Source organism: Haliotis cracherodii, unplaced genomic scaffold (assembly GCF_022045235.1).
Source record: "Haliotis cracherodii isolate W230 unplaced genomic scaffold, xgHalCrac1.p SCAF_17, whole genome shotgun sequence".
NCBI lineage: Eukaryota > Metazoa > Mollusca > Gastropoda > Lepetellida > Haliotidae > Haliotis > Haliotis cracherodii.
Window position 1 is genome coordinate 20,374,046 of NW_027266272.1, and position 27,344 is coordinate 20,401,389.

Consider the following 27,344-nt stretch of genomic DNA (forward strand, 5'->3'; position numbering starts at 1 on the left):
TCACTGGGCAATAGCAAGAGCCTGGGAATGTTCCTTGGCCTTTAGGCGAAGCTGTTCGATGCTTGAGGACCTTGGATTGGCCTCGCCCATACACTTGCCACTGTCCAGATGCACTCCATTGTGGTTTAGTGTGTCGTGGCCAGTAAACTCCCGTCCTTCAATAAAACATAGGGCAGATGTAAATGTACTTCAGACGCTAAGTGGACAACCAATCAATACCAGACCCATTAACACCGACAACGCCACAGAAAAATCTGTCTCGAATATCTGCCGAAACAGATTCCTTAAGGCGTAAACGTCCAAATAGTGATTTAAGTTTTATGAATGGATCACTGAAAATCAGTGATGACACCCGGGTACGCTAGAGTGCAAGCACCATTCACACTTATTGACAAAGTAAGTGCTTGTGAGTAAGAAGGTGTGAAAACTCCATGTAAAAGGTTATAGCATGGGACTGCATCATGTTGACAAGCGACGTCTCACATTTTAGTGTTCATGGCCGGGCGAACACGCCTCAGCACCAAGTATCGACAAAACTGAATGGGATCAGGTTCAGCGATCTTGACGGATGTATACAATGTAGGTCTGATGGCGTGGGTCATTGTTCATGTTTTCAGCCAATAGTCTGCATGTGCAAGATTCTATATATTAATAAGCTTCAAGGATATAACTGGAATATTGCTGAGTGCGGCGTTAAGCAACACTGGGGCATTTGTAAGGACATTTACCATCGGATTGCACGGGTCTACCAGGGCACTTGTAAGGAAACATACAATCTGATTACACGGGTCTACTAGGGCACTTATCAGGACACTTACCATCTGATTGCACGGGTCTACTGGGGCACTTGTCAGGACACTTACCATCTGATTGCACGGGTCTACCGGGGCACTTGTCAGGACACTTACCATCTGATTGCACGGATCTACCGGGGCACTTGTCAGGACACTTACCATCCAGTTGCACGGGTCTACCGGGGCACTTGCAGGGAAATAGATCATTTGATTGCACGGGTTTAGTGGAACACTTGCAGGGAAACATATCATCTGATTGCACGGGTCTACTGGGGCACTTGTCAGCACACTTGCCATCTGATTGCACGGGTCTACCGGGACACTTGCAGGGAAACATATCATCCGATTGCACGGGTCTATCTGGGAACTTGTAAGGACACTTACCATCTGATTGCACGGGTCTACCGGGGCAGTTGTAAGGACACTTACCATCTGATTGCACGGGTCTACCGGGGCACTTATCAGGACACTTACCATCTGATTGCATGGGTCTACTGGGGCACTTGTCAGGACACTTACCATCCGATTGCACAGGTTAACCTGGGCACTTGTCAGGACACTTACCATCTGATTGCATGGGTTAACAAAGGCACTTGTCAGGACACTTACCATCTGATTGCACGGTTTAACCGGGGCACTTGCAGGGAAATATATCATCTGATTGCACGGGTTAACCGGGGCACTTCTCAGGACACTTACCATCTGATTGCACGGGTCTACCGGGGAACTTGTAAGGACACTTACCATCCAATTGCACGGGTCTACCAGGACACTTGTCAGGACACTTACCATCTGATTGCACGGGTTAACCAGGGCACTTGCAGGGAAATATATCATCTGATTGCACGGGTTAACCGGGGCACTTCTCAGGACACTTACCATCTGATTGCACGGGTCTACCGGGGCACTTGTCAGAACACTTACCATCCAATTGCACGGGTCTACCGGGGCACTTGCAGGGAAATATATGATCTGATTGCACGGGTTAACCGGAACACTTGTCAGGACACTTACCATCTGATTGCATGGGTTAACCGAGTCACTTGTCAGGACACTTACCATCTGATTGCACGGGTCTACTAGGGCACTTGTCAGGACACTTACCATCTGATTGCACGGGTTAACCGAGTCACTTATCAGGACACTTACCATCTGATTGCACGGGTCTACCGGGGCACTTATCAGGACACTTACCATCTGATTGCACGGGTCTACCCGGGCACTTATCAGGACACTTACCATCTGATTGCACGGGTCTACCGGGGCACTTGTCAGGACACTTACCATCTGATTGCACAGGTCTACCGGGGCACTTGTCAGGACACTAACCATCTGATTGCACGGGTCTACCGGGGCACTTGTCAGGACACTTACCATCTGATTGCATGGGTCTACCGGGGCACTTGTCAGGACACTTACCATCTGATTGCATGGGTCTACCGGGGCACTTGTCAGGACACTTACCTTCTGATTGCACGGGTCTACCGGGGCACTTGTCAGGACACTTACCATCTGATTGCACGGGTCTACCGGGGCACTTGTCAGGACACTTACCATCTGATTGCACGGGTCTACCGGGGCACTTATCAGGACACTTACCATCTGATTGCACGGGTTTACCGGGGCACTTGTCAGGACACTTACCATCTGATTGCACGGGTTAACCTGGGCACTTATCTGGACACTTACAATCCGATTGCACGGGTCTACCGGGGCAGTTGTAAGGACACTTACCATCTGATTGCATGGGTCTACCGGGGCACTTGTCAGGACACTTACCATCCGATTGCACAGGTTAACCTGGGCACTTGTCAGGACACTTACCATCTGATTGCATGGGTTAACCGAGGCACTTGTCAGGACACTTACCATCTGATTGCACGGTTTAACCGGGGCACTTGCAGGGAAATATATCATCTGATTGCACGGGTTAACTGGGGCACTTCTCAGGACACTTACCATCTGATTGCACGGGTCTACCGGGGAGCTTGTAAGGACACTTACCATCCAATTGCACGGGTCTACCGGGACACTTGTCAGGACACTTACCATCTGATTGCACGGGTTAACCGGGGCACTTGCAGGGAAATATATCATCTGATTGCACGGGTTAACCGGGGCACTTCTCAGGACACTTACCATCTGATTGCACGGGTCTACCGGGGAACTTGTCAGAACACTTACCATCCAATTGCACGGGTCTACCGGGGCACTTGCAGGGAAATATATCATCTGATTGCACGGGTTAACCGAGTCACTTATCAGGACACTTACCATCTGATTGCACGGGTCTACCGGGGCACTTGTCAGGACACTTACCATCTGATTGCACGGGTCTACCGGGGCACTTATCTGGACACTTACCATCAGATTGCACGGGTCTACCGGGGCAGTTGTTAGGACATTTACCATCTGATTGCACGGGTCTACCGGGGCCCTTATCAGGACACTTACCATCTGATTGCACGGGTCTACCGGGGCACTTGTCAGGACACTTACCATCTGATTGCACAGGTTAACCTGGGCACTTGTCAGGACACTTACCATCTGATTGCATGGGTTAACCGAGGCACTTGTCAGGACACTTACCATCTGATTGCACGGGTTAACCGGGGCACTTACAGGGAAATATATCATCTGATTGCACGGGTTAACCGGGGCACTTATCAGGACACTTACCATCTGATTGCACGGGTCTACCGGGGCACTTATCAGGACACTTACCATCTGATTGCACGGGTTTACCGGGGCACTTGTCAGGACACTTACCATCTGATTGCACGGGTTAACCTGGGCACTTATCTGGACACTTACCATCCGATTGCACGGGTCTACCGGGGCAGTTGTAAGGACACTTACCATCTGATTGCATGGGTCTACCGGGGCACTTGTCAGGACACTTACCATCCGATTGCACAGGTTAACCTGGGCACTTGTCAGGACACTTACCATCTGATTGCATGGGTTAACCGAGGCACTTGTCGGGACACTTACCATCTGATTGCACGGTTTAACCGGGGCACTTGCAGGGAAATATATCATCTGATTGCACGGGTTAACTGGGGCACTTCTCAGGACACTTACCATCTGATTGCACGGGTCTACCGGGGAGCTTGTAAGGACACTTACCATCCAATTGCACGGGTCTACCGGGACACTTGTCAGGACACTTACCATCTGATTGCACGGGTTAACCGGGGCACTTGCAGGGAAATATATCATCTGATTGCACGGGTTAACCGGGGCACTTCTCAGGACACTTACCATCTGATTGCACGGGTCTACCGGGGCACTTGTCAGAACACTTACCATCCAATTGCACGGGTCTACCGGGGCACTTGCAGGGAAATATATCATCTGATTGCACGGGTTAACCGAGTCACTTATCAGGACACTTACCATCTGATTGCACGGGTCTACCGGGGCACTTGTCAGGACACTTACCATCTGATTGCACGGGTCTACCGGGGCACTTATCTGGACACTTACCATCAGATTGCACGGGTCTACCGGGGCAGTTGTAAGGACATTTACCATCTGATTGCACGGGTCTACCGGGGCCCTTATCAGGACACTTACCATCTGATTGCACGGGTCTACCGGGGCACTTGTCAGGACACTTACCATCTGATTGCACAGGTTAACCTGGGCACTTGTCAGGACACTTACCATCTGATTGCATGGGTTAACCGAGGCACTTGTCAGGACACTTACCATCTGATTGCAAGGGTTAACCGGGGCACTTACAGGGAAATATATCATCTGATTGCACGGGTTAACCGGGGCACTTATCAGGACACTTACCATCTGATTGCACGGGTCTACCGGGGCACTTGTCAGAACACTTACCATCCAATTGCACGGGTCTACCGGGGCACTTGCAGGGAAATATATCATCTGATTGCACGGGTTAACCGGGACACTTGTCAGGACACTTACCATCTGATTGCATGGGTTAACAGAGTCACTTGTCAGGACACTTCCCATCTGATTGCACGGGTCAACCGGGGCACTTGTCAGGACACTTACCATCTGATTGCACGGGTTAACCGGGGCACTTGTCAGGACACTTACCATCTCATTGCATGGGTCTACCGGGGCACTTGCAGGGAAATATATCATTTGATTGCACGTGTTTAGTGGGACACTTGCAGGGAAACATATCATATGCATCCGATTGCACGGGTCTAGTGGGACACTTGCAGGGGAACATATGATCTGATTGCATGGGTCTAGTGGGACACTTGCAGGGAAACATATCATCTGATTGCACGGGTCTAGTGGGACACTTGCAGGGAAACATATCATCCGATTGCACGGCTCTACCGGGGAACTTATCAGGACACTTACCATCTGATTGCACGGGTCTACCGGGGCACTTGTCAGGACACTTACCATCTGATTGCACAGGTCTACCGGGGCACTTGTCAGGACACTTACCATCTGATTGCACGGGTCTACCGGGGCACTTGTCAGGACACTTACCATCTGATTGCATGGGTCTACCGGGGCACTTGTCAGGACACTTACCATCTGATTGCATGGGTCTACCGGGGCACTTGTCAGGACACTTACCTTCTGATTGCACGGGTCTACCGGGGCACTTGTCAGGACACTTACCATCTGATTGCACGGGTCTACCGGGGCACTTGTCAGGACACTTACCATCTGATTGCACGGGTCTACCGGGGCACTTATCAGGACACTTACCATCTGATTGCACGGGTTTACCGGGGCACTTGTCAGGACACTTACCATCTGATTGCACGGGTTAACCTGGGCACTTATCTGGACACTTACAATCCGATTGCACGGGTCTACCGGGGCAGTTGTAAGGACACTTACCATCTGATTGCATGGGTCTACCGGGGCACTTGTCAGGACACTTACCATCCGATTGCACAGGTTAACCTGGGCACTTGTCAGGACACTTACCATCTGATTGCATGGGTTAACCGAGGCACTTGTCAGGACACTTACCATCTGATTGCACGGTTTAACCGGGGCACTTGCAGGGAAATATATCATCTGATTGCACGGGTTAACTGGGGCACTTCTCAGGACACTTACCATCTGATTGCACGGGTCTACCGGGGAGCTTGTAAGGCCACTTACCATCCAATTGCACGGGTCTACCGGGACACTTGTCAGGACACTTACCATCTGATTGCACGGGTTAACCGGGGCACTTGCAGGGAAATATATCATCTGATTGCACGGGTTAACCGGGGCACTTCTCAGGACACTTACCATCTGATTGCACGGGTCTACCGGGGCACTTGTCAGAACACTTACCATCCAATTGCACGGGTCTACCGGGGCACTTGCAGGGAAATATATCATCTGATTGCACGGGTTAACCGAGTCACTTATCAGGACACTTACCATCTGATTGCACGGGTCTACCGGGGCACTTGTCAGGACACTTACCATCTGATTGCACGGGTCTACCGGGGCACTTATCTGGACACTTACCATCAGATTGCACGGGTCTACCGGGGCAGTTGTAAGGACATTTACCATCTGATTGCACGGGTCTACCGGGGCCCTTATCAGGACACTTACCATCTGATTGCACGGGTCTACCGGGGCACTTGTCAGGACACTTACCATCTGATTGCACAGGTTAACCTGGGCACTTGTCAGGACACTTACCATCTGATTGCATGGGTTAACCGAGGCACTTGTCAGGACACTTACCATCTGATTGCAAGGGTTAACCGGGGCACTTACAGGGAAATATATCATCTGATTGCACGGGTTAACCGGGGCACTTATCAGGACACTTACCATCTGATTGCACGGGTCTACCGGGGCACTTATCAGGACACTTACCATCTGATTGCACGGGTTTACCGGGGCACTTGTCAGGACACTTACCATCTGATTGCACGGGTTAACTGGGGCACTTCTCAGGACACTTACCATCTGATTGCATGGGTTAACCGAGGCACTTGTCAGGACACTTACCATCTGATTGCAAGGGTTAACCGGGGCACTTACAGGGAAATATATCATCTGATTGCACGGGTTAACCGGGGCACTTATCAGGACACTTACCATCTGATTGCACGGGTCTACCGGGGCACTTGTCAGAACACTTACCATCCAATTGCACGGGTCTACCGGGGCACTTGCAGGGAAATATATCATCTGATTGCACGGGTTAACCGGGACACTTGTCAGGACACTTACCATCTGATTGCATGGGTTAACAGAGTCACTTGTCAGGACACTTCCCATCTGATTGCACGGGTCAACCGGGGCACTTGTCAGGACACTTACCATCTGATTGCACGGGTTAACCGGGGCACTTGTCAGGACACTTACCATCTCATTGCATGGGTCTACCGGGGCACTTGCAGGGAAATATATCATTTGATTGCACGTGTTTAGTGGGACACTTGCAGGGAAACATATCATATGCATCCGATTGCACGGGTCTAGTGGGACACTTGCAGGGGAACATATGATCTGATTGCACGGGTCTAGTGGGACACTTGCAGGGAAACATATCATCTGATTGCACGGGTCTAGTGGGACACTTGCAGGGAAACATATCATCCGATTGCACGGCTCTACCGGGGAACTTATAAGGACACTTACCATCCGATTGCACGGGTCTACTGGGGCACTTTCCGGCGTTGGCGAAGAAAGATGACAATGATGTTTGGCTGACTGATGTACTGAAGGGGGGAGTCCAATCAACACTCAGGTTGCCATGGAAATACATGCTGGGAAGAGGAACTCCAGTGATTGGGGGGACGCTGGTGTTTTGGAGGCCATTGGACGGACAGTTCCGGTGGATCTTGGAATTTGGTGGAAGCACTGTGAAAACAATCACTTGTGATGGACATGTCGCCAAGTAAACAGTCTTTACAACACTAGAATAACCTTTATCGTCCTTGTGTTAAAGATGAATATTGCCGTTATATTAGTATACGTATTCATCAACACTTTTTTTATCGGTTTGATCCCGCGGAGTTATAAAGTTGGGGAATACATGGTACGAAGTTCAAAAGGATTCGGGGGCACGGGTGGCCCAGTCGTCTAAAGTGCCGCGATTCGCTGTGCAGAATTGCGTCCCTTGGGGACGCCAGAAACCTATGCATGATTGTGGGTTCAAATCCCGGTTTGCCCCGATAATGTTTCTAGGTTTGTCAGCACCATACCCGTGCTCGTGGGTTTCACCGAAGTGGTAAACGTCTTAGACCTGCATCACTTCGTGCTTTCCTCCCACATTAAGCTGACACGCCGCGATATAACTGGAATACTGTTAAAAGCGGCGTTAAACCCAACTCACTCACTCAAAAGGATTCATGTCTCATACGCTGAGTACTTTGGTGGCCCCACGGGCATTGATATGGTGCTGACAGACCGAGGGTGAGGAGAGGTTAAATTGGATTTAACGTCAAGATTATTGGACTTATACAGCGACGTGGATGCACATGTGGCTGCTTGTAATAGTCCGGACGTTTACCGTGCTAGCCCACAGTATACTTTCTCTGAGCCGAGAAGTTCTTGTGTTAGTCCCTTAATGCCGAGCGCCAGACAGGGTAAAACAATCTTTTAACGTCCTTTTGTATGACGCGGCCAGGGATAGAACCCACGACCTTCCTCCGCCCTGGTGGACGCTCTACCAATAGACCACGGAGGCGGTTTCTTAACGCTACGACCTCCTAACCGGTACGACACGGTTTCCGACCCTCTTAAGCATCTTCTTACGACCGTTTCAATAAAGCATCCTAATAAAACAACGTCCTTAAGTTGATCTGAAACTCTTAAACCAGGATGTCGCAAAACGGTACAACATCGCATTTTACATCGCAACGGGTCCCGGAAGTGAAAGGGCACCTGTAAATTTGATCGGTTGTACGTTTGTACACTGAGACAGTTCTCGTTCCAGAGATTTAAAAGGTTATCATGGGCTGAAAGCACTATTCGGTTATTTGTCGCTAATCATATATATTTCCAAAATAAACGATCAATATTTGGGAGATTATTTCAGGAACAATTCACGTGTAATCTATTTAACTCTTCTTCTTTGGTAATTAAAATGAAACAAGATTTAACCCAAACACTAACCCTAACCCTGAGCCTGATTTGTTTGGTAAATCAGATTTCAATCTCGTCCAGCGAGAAAGTTTAACATATTGTGGACGCATCAATCAAAAGCAAAAAGCGGAATAGAAATTTTGGACTTGGCGATAAGAGGCTTTGTGAAACGGCCTTAAACGTTATGACGTAGTTTGCGACGTGGTATAGGCAATCTTAGCGCTAAGAGACGTTCGTGAAACGGCATCCAGGAAGCAAAGCGGCATTCCTACCTTGTGATGACTCAGGCTCCTTGCCCTGCTGTTTCTGCTGTTTCCGCCATTTAGCTCGTCTGTTCTGGAACCACACCTATTGGGGGGAGTTGGTTGTACCCAAAACAGAAATACATCCCGGTCAAGATAACATGTCAATGAAAGTTACATTATCGACACATTGTAATTAAGTATGACTAAATGCACGTCCTTAGATATAACTGTTACAAAACAGCATTAAGGTAATACCAGATCGAGTGAGTGAATATGGTTTTACACCGCTTTTAGCAATATAAAGGCAATGCCACGGCGGGGGAAATTGGCTTCACACATTGTACCCATGTCGGGAATCGAACCCGGGTCTTCGGCGTGACGAGCGAACGCTTTAACCAGGCCGGCCGTATCAACCTTAAATATCACAGTAGCAAAATTCAGGGTACTTTTTAAATCCTAACTTCATTTGTCATAAGCGTTTAATGTCGTTTGATGGTATGCGAATAAGAAACAGTTCTACTTGTACTTACAGACCGCCGTCATATAGCTTGAATATTGCTGAGTGCGGCGTTAAACAACCAACCAACCAACCAACCAACAAACCCTTCAGTTGTGTTTAACTTCTGCAAAAACGCACCTGAACACGTGCTTCTGTCAGGTCTATTTTCAGTGCTAGCTCTTCGCGGAAGAATACATCCGGGTAATGTGTCCTCTGGAAAGCCTTTTCAAGTTCCTCAAGTTGGAAACTGGTGAAAGTAGTGCGATAGCGTCGTTGTTTGCGTCTAGCTTGTCCATCTAGAAAAATACAAATACATGCAGTGTTAAAAATTCAGATAATTACAGGTAGAATTCGGACTGGCGTGTCTAAGAGATTACCTGTCCAGTTAAAAAATGCCATCTCACACAAATGTCTATACAGGATTCCAACTGACGCAACACAATATACAGTAGCACACCGTGGCATACCCTTTTCAACTGACACAACGTGGCATACCCTGTTCAACTGACGCAACACAATGTACAATAACAAAACGTGGCATATCATGTTCAACTGATGAGTTCAATAGCCAAACCGTAACCCCCTGTTCATAAAATGGACTTGTCCGACATAGCCGAATTCGGGTTGTATTCAAGGACTCATCATTATTCAAAAACGGTTTAACATTTTTAAAGCTTGTACATTTAACATCCTTTAAGAGGATGTACAAAATGTTAATATCTCACATAAGAAATATACGACTCGTGGTCGTTGTTTATCGAATAATAAAACCCCACAGGGTGAATTAATCCTAATGGTTTATTCTCTCTGCATCGTTCTATTGTACGGCAAACAACTCCCAATCGTGGTTTATTTCTTAAATGTATGACTTCGTATAGACGATGTATCAATATATAACATACAACGTGAGCACCAGTGGATAATCAGACTCCAATGTCTGCCGAAACAGGTCCCACGGGGCGGAAAAGGCAAAACAGTGTTGAACATCATATGACTGGATAACTGAAACTCAGATGACGAGGTGTTCCCACGTCCTAAACCTCACATCAAACAATACTCTTTTTAAAGATCAAGTATCATCTTAAAGTTAGGTCCGTGCGATTTACAAGGGATTACAAAAGTCGTTTTGGCAAATATTTTGGATATTACGTGCGCTTCAAATCAATCACTTGCATCGACACAGGGCATCACCTTCTGTGACTGGGGACTGTGCTCTCTCCCAGTCTATTACAAACAGTCAATGACACATAAGCTTGTGTGTCGTATCTGTGCTTTTGATGTCATTTCTTCTATAAATTCATTCGTTAAACATATTTAGACAGCCGTATCACACAAAGGGGATAATTTGTGCCGAGACTTTCAGACTGGCATAATCTCTATCTAAATTACGTTACCAAATTCAATTACAAACCACTGACTGTCAGCTGGGGGAAATTCATTACAAAACTCATTAACTGAGGTCATACGTCGTACTAATTACACAACATTCGTCGCCACTCGACCATTTCCGTAGCCTCGACATCGTCCCTCTCATTCGTCACTACTCGCCCCTTTCCGTAACCTGCAAGAAGCTTGTCCCGGAATAACACGAGTTGGTCACGAATGCGTCCCTCTCTGCACACAAGCCAATCAGAATGCGCGCATGAATATGAATGAGTACAAGTGTCGAAGAACCATCCGAAATAAGTTTGTTGATATTAATAACTAAAGTATATTTTGGATCCAATGTGGAGGATGAAAAAGATTGAGCCTACATGCTTACGCTTTTCGCGAACACTTGGTGTCATCACTGATTTCAGTGATCCATTTATAATCTTTTTACTGTTGTTTGCTGTTTCTGTAAGAAGGAGTAATATAACTGGCGTAATCGTCACAATAAGCTAATGGCCCGTGAAGATCCGGGATAGAATAGGTCTTCAGCAACCCATGCTTGCCGTTAAAGGCATGTCGGTCGGTTAACATGAATTAACGGATCGGTTAACGTGTGGAGAATCTGTGAGAAAATCCGGAATATGTATGTGAATGAATTTATTTAACAAAACGATCAATGAATCCAAAATACAGCCGAGCCTCTTTATCTCGAACTTGTAACTTTGAGATATCCGGACATTCGAGATAACGAGGCATGTACATCCAGATATCATCCATAGCAATACGATTGCATACAAATCAAGAACTTATCATGACAAATTGAAATGTATTTCACCGGAAATGATCAATAACAATTGTGACAGACCCGTGAAGATGCGGGGTAGAAAAGGTCTTCAGCAACCCATGCTTGCCGTAAAAGGCGACTGTGCTTGACGTAAGAGGCGACTAACGGGATCGGGTGGTCAGGATCGCTGACATGGTTGATGCATATCATCAATCCCAATTGCGTGGATCGATGCTCATGATGTCAGTCACTGGATTGTCTTGTCCAGACTCGATTATTAACAGACCGCCGTCATATTGCTGAGTTGAGTGGTAAACAACAAACAAACAAACAAAGTATACGCAACTCGTGAGCTTTAACGAATAAGGCTTCAAGAGTTAGCTCCCTTCGAAGAAAACTAAAACTCCATTACGACGGATTCAATACGCTGTATAACTCACTACAGTTAAGTTTAAGTCTTAAGTCTTCTTAAGTCTAAAATGGATAAACAAGTAAATGCCGTCAATAAGATCAATTGATATAAGTACAATTACCAATAACACAGTAATTTTTAATTATGTTATGAACAAATGCCCCCATTAGCCATATATTAGGTTAAAGTTAAATATGACAGACTAGTATTTATCAATTGATATTAAACGAGTACTGTAAATCTTGAAAAAGATGCGAGCGTGAATTAAATGCGAAAAATGCGAGTGGTCTATGTTCGCATAATTGAACTTGGCATTTATGAAGTATATACTGCTTTGTACAACAAAATAGGCGTCGAAATGATATAGTTTAAATTTACATTCGAGTGATATATTGAACGTTTTTACAATCATATCAGTCTCAAACATCTTTATCCGATTACTTCGCGTGGATACACTGTAAAACACATGCAAGACATATTTAGATCTAAACATCTTTTGGAATGTGTTAAAATCCTAAACGGAATACACATTGTTCTATCTAAACACGTTAAGGGTATATGAGCACATGAAATGAGCTATCGTCTCACAGCCTATACAGCACCTGAACACAACATCCCCACAATCTAAACATGTTTAGAATGAAAAAATGTTTAGGGATTAAACATGTTAAGAATTTAAACATGTTTACGCAAAATGCATATAATTGTGTATGATCCTAATAATCTAAACATGTTCAGATCAAGTCCATATCATTGGGCATCAAGTCAAATATGGATAAGATGTAAAATATACTTCACACCTCAAGACCCAAATCACGTTTAGCTCCTAAACATGGTCAGATTCTAAACATGTTTAGACCTAAACGCGTCAAAACTATGGGACAATGAACATGTTTAGGTTTGTGTTTGGGAACTAAGCACATGTTCTACAGTGTACTAATACACAATTTCACACCAGTATCGTACACAACTGACGGAATAATACATGTATATATTTCAGCACAGTGAGCAGCGTCAAGGAGAACGCCATTATATGGAACTCATGTACAGAAATTCAAGCCTCCAGTTATATCAGGCGTGTCAGCTAAACGTGGGAGGAAAGCCAGAAGAGATGCAGGTCTCAGACGTTTACCCCTTCGGTGAAACCCACGAGCACGGGTTTGGTGCTGAAAAACCTAGAAACATGATCGGGGCGAACTGGGATTCGAACCCACAATCATAGGTTTCTGGCGTGCCCAAGGGACGCCACTCTGCACAACAAATCGCGACGCCTGGGCCACCCCGTGCCCCCTAATCAGAAAGAAATGTATTTTACATAAATAATTCTTTGGGAATTTTTTACGCTTTTTCGGTCCTAGTTGAAAGCTACAAAAACCATTTCCACAAAAAGTTACCATATGTTCGCGAAAAGGTCAGAATTATGAAAAGGGTATGAGAATAACTAAACGTAGACATACAACTACAGAATTATGAAAAGTATTCAGACAGCCTCGAGAATTGGAACAGGCGATTCGCTGTGCAGAGTTGCGTCCCTTGGGCACGCCAGAAACCTATGATTGTGGGTTCAAATCCCGGTTCGCCCCGATTATGTTTCTAGGTTTGTCAGCACCATACCCGTGCTCGTGGGTTTCATCGAAGTGGTAAACGTCTGAGACCTGCATCACTTCGGGCTTTCCTCCCACATTAAGCTGACACGCCGCGATATAACTGGAATACTGTTAAAAGCGGCGTTAAACCCAACTCACTCACTCACTCACTCACTCACTCACTCACCAGGGGACTGGATTGATGAGTCAGGAGATGTCGCAACAGACAAGAGCAACACAAGGTATGAGACATCGAAAATAGGATTAAAGAAGGTGTGATGAGGAAGTAAAGGAAAACAGACAGTCGGAGATTTGTTTGCCATATCAAAACACCACCATTGCCGGGTAAAATCAAGTTATAATTTCCATTTACTTCGAGGGTAAAACTGATTTGTTTGTTATGTTTCCCGACCGGCTGTGCAGCCACTGTCGTAATTTCAGTAACGTTGTTTATAACAAAATAAATTGACTGGAGGTGTTATATTTCTTCTCATTTCGCAAACTTAATTAAACTAACAATATTTGTCAAATTACCACTGCAGCGTTCATTGGATATAATCAGAGTTTACGCAAGTACGGATTCTCCTACATTTGTTGTTCGCGCTGTCTCTTGTAGGCCTTCAGTCAGCGAAATTGTCTCCCAGCACCGGAACTCACACGGCCGGGGGTCACGTGATTGTAGAACGCGCTGTGAGGCATGATGGCGCAAGGATGAAGCCAAACAAATTCTCTCCTCAGACAGAAGTTGTCGGCCTTTGTATGTTATTTTATAAAGCTACAAACAGAGAACGGAGTTCCACATCGCCTGCGCTATTTTGAGCAAATAATTAAAACTTTTGATCAGAACATGGCTGTTTTTTTACACATATAAAATATCCTAAAGCTTTCACATAACCTTAGAGTTCTTAATTCCCTATTTCGACACGTTGAAGTAACGGTAAAATATCTTTTAGAAAACTTTAATGGCCATTTCGGACATAGATACCGTATGCCATTATTTAATTTTGTGTAAATGTCAATTAGATCTTTGCATTAAGCCATTCATTCATCGTGGATCTATGTCTACTTATCGTAGCAATTTTATCAAATGATTCAATCGTTTTATGTGACACATCGTTGTGTTTGTCAAGTGAACAGACTATAGCTAAATAACTCGTGCCACTCATTCAGCTGTTGGTAATTTCTGTTTGATGCCATGTCGTATAAGGTACTTGTACATGTTTTGTCAAACTTACATCTACTACTTAATTTGTCACAATTGTTTGTTTGTTGTTTAACGCCGCACTCCAGCTATATGACGGCGGTCTGTATATAATCGAGTGTGGAACAGACAATCCAGTGACTGATATCATGAGCATCGATCCACGTTATTGGGATAGATGACATGCATCAACCAAGTCAGCGAGTCTGACTACCCGATTCCGTTCGTCGCCTCTTACGTCAAGCACAGTCGCCTTTTACGGCAAGTAGGGTTGCTGAAGACCTATTCTACCCCGGATCTTCACGGGTCTGTCACAATTGTTATTGATCATTTCCGGTGAAATACATTTCAATTTGACATGATGAGTTCTTAATTTGTATGCAATCGTATTGCTATGGATGATATCTGGATGTACATGCCTCGTTATCTCGAATGACCGGATATCTCAAAGTTACAAGTTCGAGATAAAGAGGCTCGGCTGTATTTTGGATTCATTGATCGTTCTGTTAATTCATTCACATACATATTCCGGATTTTCTCACAGATTCTCCACACGTTAACCGATACGTTAATTCATGTTAACCGACCGACATGTTAATATATTTATCTGTACATGGCATGGATTCCGATGCAGGGGCATCAATAACATTAAATACCACTTACAGGCATCGTAATTGTACGATGATTGGAAAATGACAACACTACGACGATTGAGAGCTCTCAAGATCACATCCCTTTATTTGACTTCGCTCAAATGCCACACTGAACGTACGCAGCGCGTGTGGGATAATTGTGACCAAACATGTCTTTATCTCAAGGGGACATCTGATCCTAGTCCCGCTAGCGTTGAAACCTAACAGTATCACACAGCACGACACTAAGCCGCTGTAACCAGGCTTTGTCATGCCGAGGAGCTCGCTCCAGCGCAATCGATATTCTTTGAAGAAAAAGCTCAGGCTTGGCTTTGTTCTTTCGCGCCGCTTACCATCTTTGGGAAGGTTTGATACGTATCTTGAGTGTGTAATGTTTATAACGTGTCATCCATTTTGGTGATTTGTTAATCCTTAAAATATATGATTTGTTTGTTTGTTTGTTTGTTGTTTAACGCCGCACTCAGCAATATTGCAGCTCTATGACGGCGGTCTGTAAATAATCGAGTCTGGATAAGACAATCCAGTGATTGACATCATGAGCATCGATCCGCGCAATTGGGATCGATGACATGCATCAACTAAGTCAGCGAGCTTGACCACCCGATCCCGTTAGACGCGTATTATATAAATACCAACTATGGGAATTAAACGCGTATTACATAAATAGCAACAATGGGAATTATATGCGTATTATATAAATTCCAACTATGGGAATTATACGCGTATTACATAAATACCAACTATGGGAATTATACGCGTATTACATAAATACCAACTATGGGAATTATACGCGTATTACATAAATACCAACAATGGGAATTATACGCGTATCATTTAAATACCAACAATGGGAATTTTAATAATAGCATGTGTTCTCATTTTAAGGTCATAATTTCTTTTGGGGCGGTCGAGTACCCTAGTGGTTAAAGCGTTCGCTCGTCACGCCGAAGACCCGCGTTCGATTCCCGACATGGGTACAATGTGTGAAGCCCATTTCTGGTACTTATCTTGAGTGTGTAATGTTTATAATGTGTCATCCATTTTGGTGATTTGTTAATCCTTAAAACATATGATTTGTTTGTTTGTTTGTTTGTTGTTTAACGCCGCACTCAGCAATATTGCAGCTTTATGACGGTGGTATGTAAATAATCGAGTCTGGACCAGACAATCCAGTGATTGACATCATGAGCATCGATCCGCGCAATTGGGATCGATGACATGCATCAACTAAGTAAGCGACATGCAGCGTCCGAGCTTTCATACGGGGTAGGACATGCAGCGTCCGAGCTTTCATACAGGACATGCAGCGTCCGGGCTTTCATACAGGACAGGACATGCAGCGTCCGGGCTTTCATACAGGACAGGACATGCAGCGTCCGAGCTTTCATACAGGACATGCAGCGTCCGGGCTTTCATACAGGACATGCAGCGTCCGGGCTTTCATACAGGACAGGACATGCAGCGTCCGGGCTTTCATACAGGACAGGACATGCAGCGTCCGAGCTTTCATACAGGACATGCAGCGTCCGGGCTTTCATACAGGACATGCAGCGTCCGGGCTTTCATACAGGACATGCAGCGTCCGGGCTTTCATACAGGACAGGACATGCAGCGTCCGGGCTTTCATACAGGACAGGACATGCAGCGTCCGGGCTTTCATACAGGACATGCAGCGTCCGGGCTTTCATACAGGACATGCAGCGTCCGGGCTTTCATACAGGACATGCAGCGTCCGGGCTTTCATACAGGACATGCAGCGTCCGGGCTTTCATACAGGACATGCAGCGTCCGGGCTTTCATACAGGACATGCAGCGTCCGGGCTTTCATACAGGACATGCAGCGTCCGGGCTTTCATACAGGACAGGACATACTTTTCATGACTATTTTGCATTTTACGACCATAGGAATCTGTTTTGGCAAACAATTGGGACTGATTGCTCTCTGGCGTTAGAGTTACAATATTTCTTCCTACATGAGGTTGTCACATCGTGGTATACATGTAACTGAAACGGCGTTTAAAACGGCGTCAGTCCAGTCCGTCCGCTATGAGGTATTATGTATAATGAATACTTACGAACTGTGCTCGCATCAAAATTGACTTTAGATTCTGGGTTGAATATATCGAAGTTATTAAGCCTTGGTTCGTTGTCTTCTTTGGCCGAGGAGGAGGAACTTGAGTTTGGAGTGAAACCTAGAAACAAATATGAACGTTTAAAAAGCCACACTGCTATAAATGTAGTTTATTGGTCAATGCACCGAACACATTTCGTAATACATTTTGAATTTATATCAATTATCGTAACACATTTTTATGTATATCAACGGATTGTAAATTGACGGATCAATGAACATGCAGGATTTTATACAGAACACATAGGGTCTCAAAATATTATCGGACAATTAAACATTTCTATACATATACCTAGAAAACATGTAGCCGTTCCTTTCGGAACTACGAGAAACTATTTTACATAAAATACCATGAAAATAAAATTAACTTAGACTAAACTATAGAAACAAAGTTACAGTTAGGTGAATATTAGACAAGTATATACAAATTGACATTACGCTGTGTAAAAAATATTTAAGCAGGTTTTGGCACTTTCTCGACATCATCTAGAGACATGAAACCTTATAGAACTTGGATGCATTTGTTAAAAAGACGGTGTGTGTAAAAGAATAAACTATGATTAAACAATACATTATATTATTGGTTTCCTCCGCACGGATGTGTTCCAAATCCATTTCAGTTTATTGTTTTAAACCTGTTTGAAAAAACTTTCCCATATCATTTTTTGGTTGTATTTTAGTTATTATGCTGAATGTATTTAAGTCATTATGTTGGTTGTATGGTCATTATGGTGGTTTTACTTTGGTTATGACGTTGGTTATATTTTAGTTATTATGTTTGTTTCTTTTGTATCTTTTGTCGGTTGTATTTATGTGATTATTTTGGCAGTATTTTGAATTATATGGTGGTTTTATTTGAGTTATGATGTTGGTTGCCTTTTGGAAATTATGTTGGTTGTATTTAAGTCAAGTTATATTAAGTATTTAATTGTGGCTGTATTGTTGATGCTGTGATGGTTATATTATAGTTATGATATTGGTGGTATTGTTCCTATGTCAGTTTTCGTTTGGCGAGTATTGTGGCTGCATTTAAGTTATTATCTTTGTTGTATTTAGATATTATTTTCGTTGTATTTCCGTTATGACGTTTGTTGTACTTATGTTATTTCGTTAGTTGTAATTTGAATATTGCCAGTTGTAGTATTGATATTATTGTGGTAGTATTATAATAATAATAATGTTGCTTGTTTGTTGGTTATTATGTTGGTTGTATTTCCTTATTATTTTCGTCGTATATCCGTTATGACGTTTGTTGTATTTTGGTTATGTTTTTATTTGTATTTTAGTTGTTATGTTGGGTCTGTACATGTACGCTTTGATGTTGGTTATAGTTTAACTCAATGTCGGGTGTATGTTCTGAGGTTATGTCTGACATACATTACATTATACAACTTACCGGACTACAGTTACTGTTTATATGTATATGTTGGTCATAAATGTCGTTAACGGCGACTACGCTCGCCGTAAGAGGCGACTAAGTATATGGGGTGGATAAGCTCGCTGACTTGGTCATCGTATCCCAAGCTAGTGGATCGATTCTCATGATATCAATCATCGGATTGTCTGGTCCAGACTCGATTATTTACAGACCACTGTCATATAGCTGGAATATTGCTGAGTGCGGCGTTAAACAACAACAACATATGAATGTGGACGGTTTCCATGTTAACGGTGCCGTCCGGATTTGACAGCTGTAACTATAACACTCTCATAGAGGAGAATACATTATCACGTTCCAGTTCACGAGAATCCAGAATGTTAAACAATTGCTGTCCTGTGAGTTCATAACACAACAACTTCTGTTCACGGATATGTGTGCCATGCTTATCGAGCACCATTGCATAAGTAATCTTTCTAAATCACGAAACCTACACGAATACAAGGAACCATCTGTTTCAACACAATCTGAATGTGTAAATTGTCTTGATAATGTCTATTCATTTTGAGATCCAATTATATCACAAAACAATTGTTATACAGTTTATCCTATATTCCAAAGTAGTAAATTAAGGTTGCACGAGATGACCTTATTGTTTGAATTTTCTTTGCCTTGCAGAATTTTTTCCCGTTCTTAAAACAAGATTGCCTATTCTGAATAAGCATCAGTGTAAGAAAACAGTTTCACCAAGCCCTAGACTGAAACCTTCCAATCTTTCCATGTCCATTAGCATTAAGTCAAGTCTACAGGACATGAATATCACGGATAACATAGTCCTACAAATTAACATATATGGTTTCATTTGTCCACTGACCACATGGTTAGCGTTGGCAGTGCGCGACAGTCGACGGAAGAATCCCGTGAAGTTTGTCCGAGAAGCATGTTGTCTTTCCAACTTGTGACGTCTAATACACGTGAGGATTCTTTAAAAGACACGCGTTCATTTGAGCACATGGTTGCTGTTCTTGGGTTGTTGTTTAACGCCGCACTCAACAATATTCAAGCTATATGACGGCGGTCTGTTAAATAATCGAGTCTGGACCAGACAACCCAGTGATTGACATCATGAGCATCGATCCACGCAATTGGGATCGATGACGTGCATCAACTAAGTCAGCGAGGCTGTCCACCCGATCCCGTTAGTCGCCTCTTACGACAAGCATAGTCACCTTTTACAGCAAGCAAGAGTTGCTGAAGACCTATTATACCCCGGATCTTCACAGGTCTGAGCACATGGACGGAGTGATGGCTATTACTTTAAGAATGGCTGTACGTTAATCTACTCACAAAATCAGGTGGGTTTATGAGCAAGTACGATGTTGGCTAAGAGTTCAGGTATCAGGTATCACGAGTACAAAACTGTTGTTGTATAACAGGCTGAGCATGGATACCAAGTCTGTAAATGCAATTATTGTTTAAGTTCAGAAGAATATCAGAAAATATTGGACCCGTTAAGAGATCGGCGCAGAATAGGTCTTCAGCAACCAATGCTTGCCGTAAAAGACGACTAACGGGATCGGGTAGTTAGGATCGCTTACTTGGTTGATGCATGTCATCGATCCCAATTGCGTGGATCGATGCTTATGATATTAATCACTGGATTGTCTGGTACAGACTCGATTATTTAACAGACGGCCGTCATATAGCTTGAATATTGTTAAACAACAAACCAACTAACCAGAAAATATTGCCTTAAAGGAATACGAATTTATGCTAAATCATCGTGATCATAACTGTAAAATTCTCATTTTAAGGAAACGTTTTCAACACACACATCAATACACTTGTGTAATTGCCATGACACAAAACAGTTTTATTAACACTTCTCCTTCAATACAAGTGCATGGTGGTGTCCCAATTTCAGACTGTCGTCGAGACAGATCTTTTGTGTTCTCTCATTGCTCTGTCGAATTAACAGAACATTCGAAATGATTTCGAGTGTCAGCGAAACCCAGCGAAACTATCGAAAGAAAACTATTTTGAACTCCAAAGTTTGCAGCTACCCTCTGTTACAATTCTATCACCGTAGTCAATTTTCTCAACGACACTGAGTCTCGATATATGGTATGATTGCAATCAAGATGGTCCCGCTCACCCTTTTACTGTATTTCAGCTGTCGAAACAATTTTGGCTTCACGGTATTAAGTTAGGAGGATATTTGGCTGATCGCTGATTATACGTCAAGCTTGCTGACAATGAAGCCATTGCCAGCTTCTTGAGACAGAGCGGCGGTGTGTTCGGCGAGATACAAACTTTTGTACATGTCTCCCGGAAGATTGTATTTTGGTCTGGTCTCCGAATTTCATTAGCACGCCTGTTATGATTATGGCTTCAGCATAATCCCCCCGAATCTCAATCTCAGTTAACACCACGAGGTGATCCTCACATCGACGTAACACGAAATATAATTATGTTAGGAACAATTTAGTCATGCTTGCATACCTATTGGAGACGATATTGTTATTAATGCCTTTTTTTTGTTTTAATTTTAACTGACCCGTGAAGATCCGGGGTAGAATAGGTCTTCAGCAACCGATGCTAGCTGTAAAAGGCAACTGTGCTTGTCAGACTCGCTGACTTTGTTGATGCATGTAATCGTATCCCAATTGCGAGGACCGATGCTCTTGATGCTGGATTGTCTGGTCCAGACTCGATTATTTACATATCGCCGTCATATAGCTGGAATATTGCTGAGTGCGGCGTTAAACAACAAAGAAACAAACTCTATTTTAGCTAATTTATATAATTGTTTATTATTGCTAGAATTTAATAACATAATTACAGATAATTTCTAACAACGTGTTTCTGCCACGGGACATTTTATTTCTACAGTATTAGACACATAAGCGCCATCATGTTATGTCAGCGAGTGAGTTAAATTGTATCAGGCACATCGCAACATTTCAGCCAGAGCATGTCAAATTATTAATAACATTATTAAAACCTGTCGACGATGGACAGTTCAATAATTTGATTTAATTTAACACTAGTATTATAGTTATGTTAGTTGTTTATTAGTATCTGTGTCAATCAAGAATGGTTATTCTCTTGCACTGACATTTAATATTATATTTGTTTGCTGTTTAACGTTGCATATAGCAATGTTCCAGCTATATGACGGTAGTTAAAATGTTCTAACTATTATTTGACAGTGCACTATAAAACCGGGTTATAGATCGCCAGCAATCAAAGGAAGACCACAATAATAAAGAGTGAGTGAGTTTGGCTTAACGCCGCTTTTAACAGTATTCCAGTTATATCGTGGCGTGTCAGCTTAATGTGGGAGGAAAGCCCGAAGTGATTCAGGACTCAGACGTTTACCACTTCGGTGAAACCCACGAGCACGGGCATGGTGCTGACAAACCTAGAAACATAATCGGGGCGAACCGGGATTCAAACCCACAATCATAGGTTTCTGGCGTACCCAAGGGACGCAAGTCTGCACAGCGAATCGCGGCGCCTGAGACGACTGGGCAACCCGTGCCCCCAACAATAATAAAGACAATCGGGACTTTGGGTGCCTCTGATACCTATAATAGTATGTCGCTGATATTATCAGGTTCTTAATCCTCTTAATATCACTGCAAGCAGCTTGATTAAATATGACTTGGTCTCAGCACACTAATGGAATATCATTGGCACGAAATATCTGTATGAGAGTTGAATGACCATAGTTAAGATCGCTTTGTACAAAGTGGACGAATATTTGGCGATATAAAAAGAGGTTGACATTATGATTAGGTGAGTGAGTATTGTTTTACGCCGCTTATATCAATATTCCAGCAATATCACGGCGGGGGACACCAGAAATGGGCTTCACACATTGTACCCATGTCGGGAATCGAACCCGGGTCTTCGGCTTGACGAGCGAACGCTTTAACCACTAGGCTACCCGACCGCCCCTTATGATTAGGTGAAAACATCTGCCTCATCCTAACTGTGAAATAACACGTTTATCTTCCATTGAATGTGACCTAACTTTGGCTGCTGGCAATCTATAACCCATTTTATCTTGTGTTGTGTTCCCTCTTTTAAATGTTCCTTAAATGGTTTAAAAACATCAATATGATATATTGCAAGTTATTGTAGTGTCCATCGCTGAAAGATTTCAGTAAATTGGTATTAATGAATAACATGACTGAAATACTGTCGATGTGATCACACATTTCTCTACCGACCCGTGAAGATCCGGGTAAAATGGATCTTCAACAACCCATAAAAGGCGACTATGCTTGTCGTAAGAGGCGACTAACGGGATCGGGTCAGGCTCGCTGACTTGGTTAATGCATGTCATCGTATTCCAATTGCGTGGATCGATGCTAATGTCAATCACTGGATTGTCTGGTCCAGATTCGATTATTTACAGACTGCCGTCATAAAGTTGGAATATTGCATAGTGCGGTGTTAAACAACAAATAAACAAAGAAACACACAATTGCACCATAGACAAATTAGAAAAAAACGTGAAAGACCTAACACTAACGGGATAATCAATGATGAATGTGTGAGTGAAATAGGAATCTTTCTTCACGAGCATCAGAATGTGTAAAACTATTCTTGACAGAGAGTTAAATATCACAGCATCCCCGAAATAACTATAAAAGTACGACATCCGAAATATTGAGATACGCACATATCACAACATTGCATTGCGTTTTTCTGAAGCATTTTTCTTTCCTGAGAAAGGTAGGAACAGATTCAGGTCTGTGCGTGAGTGAGATGAACAGATTCAGTCCTGTGTGTGAGTGAGATGAACAGATTCAGGTCTGTGTGTGAGTGAGATGAACAGATTCAGTCCTTTGTGTGAGTGAAATGAACAGATTCAGGTCTGTGTGTGAGTGAGATGAACAGATTCAGGTCAGTGCGTGAGTGAGAGGAACAGATTCAGTCCTGTGTGTGAGTGAGATGAACAGATTCAGTCCTGTGTGTGAGTGAGATGAACAGATTCAGGTCTGTGTTTGAGTGAGATGAACAGATTCAGGTCTGTGCGTGAGTGAGATGAACAGATTCATGTCTGTGTGTGAGTGATAGGAACAGATTCAGGTCTGTGCGTGAGTGAGAGGAACAGATTCAGGTCTGTGTTTGAGTGAGATGAACATATTCAGGTCTGTGTGTGAGTGAGAGGAACAGATTTATGTCTGTGTGTGAGTGAGATGAACATATTCAGGTCTGTGTGTGAGTGAGAGGAACATATTCAGGTCTGTGTGTGAGTGAGATGAACATATTCAGGTCTGTGTGTGAGTAAGAGGAACATATTCAGGTCTGTGTGAGAGTGAGATGAACATATTCAGGTCTGTGAGTGAGTGAGATGAACATATTCAGGTCTGTGAGTGAGTGAGAGGAACAGATTCATGTCTGTGTGTGAGTGAGATGAACATATTCATGTCTGTGTGTGAGTGAGAGGAACAGATTCAGTCCTGTGTGTGAGTGAGGGGAACAGATTCATGTCTGTGTGTGAGCAGGCATTAGCAATATTCAAGTATTACGGACGACGCCAAAAAATTGGTTTTACCCATGTGAGAAATGGAACACAGACTCTGAGGTGACAAGCGAACACCTTTACCGCCAGGCTACTCCATCGGCCCTCAAGTGGTATTGAGGTATTCTTCATTTTGTAATTAGATGCACTTACACATTCATGGTTAGCTTTTAATGACGCGTTAAAATAGTATGGCTTGACAAATTGTTTGATCAGGGTTACACCATCTCAAAGCTCTCAAAACGTGGAGGACATCTCCAAGTTTGACGCATCAGCAAGCATTAGTGATCCAGTGTTTAGTCAGGTGACTTGCCTTTACGTGTGTTTGTGACGGGTGACACCGTTGGACAGGCTCCGCGCAACTTTTCGTGAACACCTGGGGTCATCACTATGTGATAGTGATACATAAACACATGCTTATGACGTAGTCGGAATCGTCAATGGACTGTACATTCAGAAGAAATTCCATATGATTATGGAAATGGTTTTGGCGCTTTATATGCGTGACAACAAAAACTGCACAGAGGAAAGTGATTGAAAGATATTGTTTCATACATCCCGACATCACGGATGTTGCAAAGAATCCTCAATTGTTGTTGGACGCTGGGGCTTTTATAAAAAAATAAAAACTAACGTGAGCTGTAATTTTTAGCAGATTACACAAACTGGATATGATAACTAATTCGTCCGCCTTAGGTTTGTGAGTGATTTTTGTTTTACGCCCGTTAAGCACTTTTACAACCTTTTAAGTCTTGAGCGCCAGGATTGGCCATCGCACATTGTACCTACGCGGGGCAAGGAACTTGTGCAATCAAAATTTTATACAACAGGCTATCCCAGTGCCACTCTCTTCCGCGGTATAAACTGGATACTATGTATATGTATCGTAGATTCTGCGAGAATCTTACCGCAATAATACCACATCAATGTTCACATATGCATCATTTTAGCAACAGAAAAACATGCATTTTAATTTGATGTCTAAAAGCGTTCCTGACATCAATGTTATGTACAGAAAAAAAAAGAATTTTAAGAAAGCGATCAAGCCCAAAAGACTTACCTAAGTATCTATCGTCGAAACCATTAGTCGGATGGCTTGGATGGATGGTGTTTTCCCTGGGTGGAGTGTTGGGGTGGTGATTGTTGGTAGGCTGTGACGGGGCAAGGAGACCATTGACAGAATAGGGCCCAGGGGTTGGGCGCACGCCGAAGTCCGTCATGGACGTCCCCAGGTGGTAGTAGCGTCGGTCAGGTCCGAGGGTGGGGTCCTCATCGTCTACGAGTCGAGACTGGAAATAGCTATCCATCTGTGTAAGCTGGTGGTTTTAAGAACGTTCTAAATGTAATTTACAACGGTCGGCTCATTGTGTTGATCGGATCGCGAGAACTTGATTTAATATTCCCCATTACGAAACTTTTGCGGCTTCAAGGCGTTAGTTTCTGAAATTTATCCAATCAAATTTGATTAGAACCTCGCTGCGCGCATGCAGGCTTCTTACCATTCGACGCGAGCCTGCCTTGGTGTCAGTCAAAGAAGCGTCGAATAATTAAGTCTGTTTTATTCTTTGACATGAAAATCTTGTGCGGAGATACCGAACGTGTATATATGGCATTGTGTCGTTAGATGTTGGTCAATTGGAGAATAATGTACTAATAGTTATGATAAATTCAAAAACATAAATTCTTTTGATCTGTATTTCACGTTTTGACGCGCTGAAGCTCAGGGGATCAACGATTGAGAGACTTAGCGTTCTTGCTGATATCTCTTACGACGGATGCAGGGTTGAGAGGTCGTTTAACATTTGATAATGTGAGAGACTCACAGGAATACGGGTAGCAGGGGTGAACGGAAGTAATCTGTTTTGGGTGTAAAGGGAAGGCAATCATACCAACGAGAATCCCGCTAACAACAGAGGGTCACCGAATGTAAAACCTCTTCAGCAAATGTAATTACGTTTCCAAATTGATATCCTAATGTTTTCTGTACAAGAGCTATATTTACGGAACTGTGATAAACGATACACATTTAATTACGTTTGTAGGGGTTCTTCAGCAAATGAAAAGTTTGAGAAACTCAATTAAACACTGATTTGATCAGCTTCATGTTTAACAAGAATGTCTGCGTTGTTTGCAATGCTAAGAAATTCAGCAGCGGGGCTGCTTGGGTACAAGCTGCATTGAAACGCGAATATCTATTTCTTGAGCGAACGTAATTAAGGGTTGTTTGTGCGCATTGGAATTTCGGGGTAGTTTAATGTAGGACTCACATTGGCAACTTTGGTAAACTCTTTGTAAAACATCTCTTTGCTATTTCGTCTATGGCTGACGGGGACAGCTGGCACACAACTGCATAACTGACCATGTGCCATGCTGCTCTCTTATCATAAGTTGTATTGTAAATATTTTCTTGTTTAACTTATAACCTATATGCATGTGGCTGTTGCACAATTCTTACAAGTCAGGATTTCCTTGAAAATGCAAATTGAATGCATAATGTTGCCTGTCATCGACCTCTTTTAAATCATTACGTTTGGCAGTTCTCCTAACCAGTGTACAACCATATCAATTCAAGATGAACAAATATACATTGACTTGTGCATTATAAAAGCTACAAGAAGAAGAAGAAGAAGAAGAAGAAGAAGAAGAAGAATATTTATTGTACAAAACATGAACATGACTAAATAAAACATTGACAT

The 27,344-nt window shown here is 43.4% G+C and overlaps 1 protein-coding gene across 1 annotated transcript; it reads right to left on the reverse strand.

Annotated features, from left to right (window-relative positions):
* On the reverse strand, nucleotides 1-25,955 carry LOC139464511 (retinal homeobox protein Rx1-like). Its single transcript, XM_071246038.1, has 6 exons — nucleotides 25,709-25,955; nucleotides 17,676-17,792; nucleotides 9,732-9,889; nucleotides 9,122-9,197; nucleotides 7,401-7,622; nucleotides 1-155 (listed from the first exon to the last, which is right to left on the reverse strand). Exons 1-6 carry the CDS (start codon nucleotides 25,953-25,955, stop codon nucleotides 1-3), a joined length of 975 nt encoding a protein of 324 aa, XP_071102139.1.
* Between the last annotated feature and the right edge of the window lie 1,389 nt (nucleotides 25,956-27,344).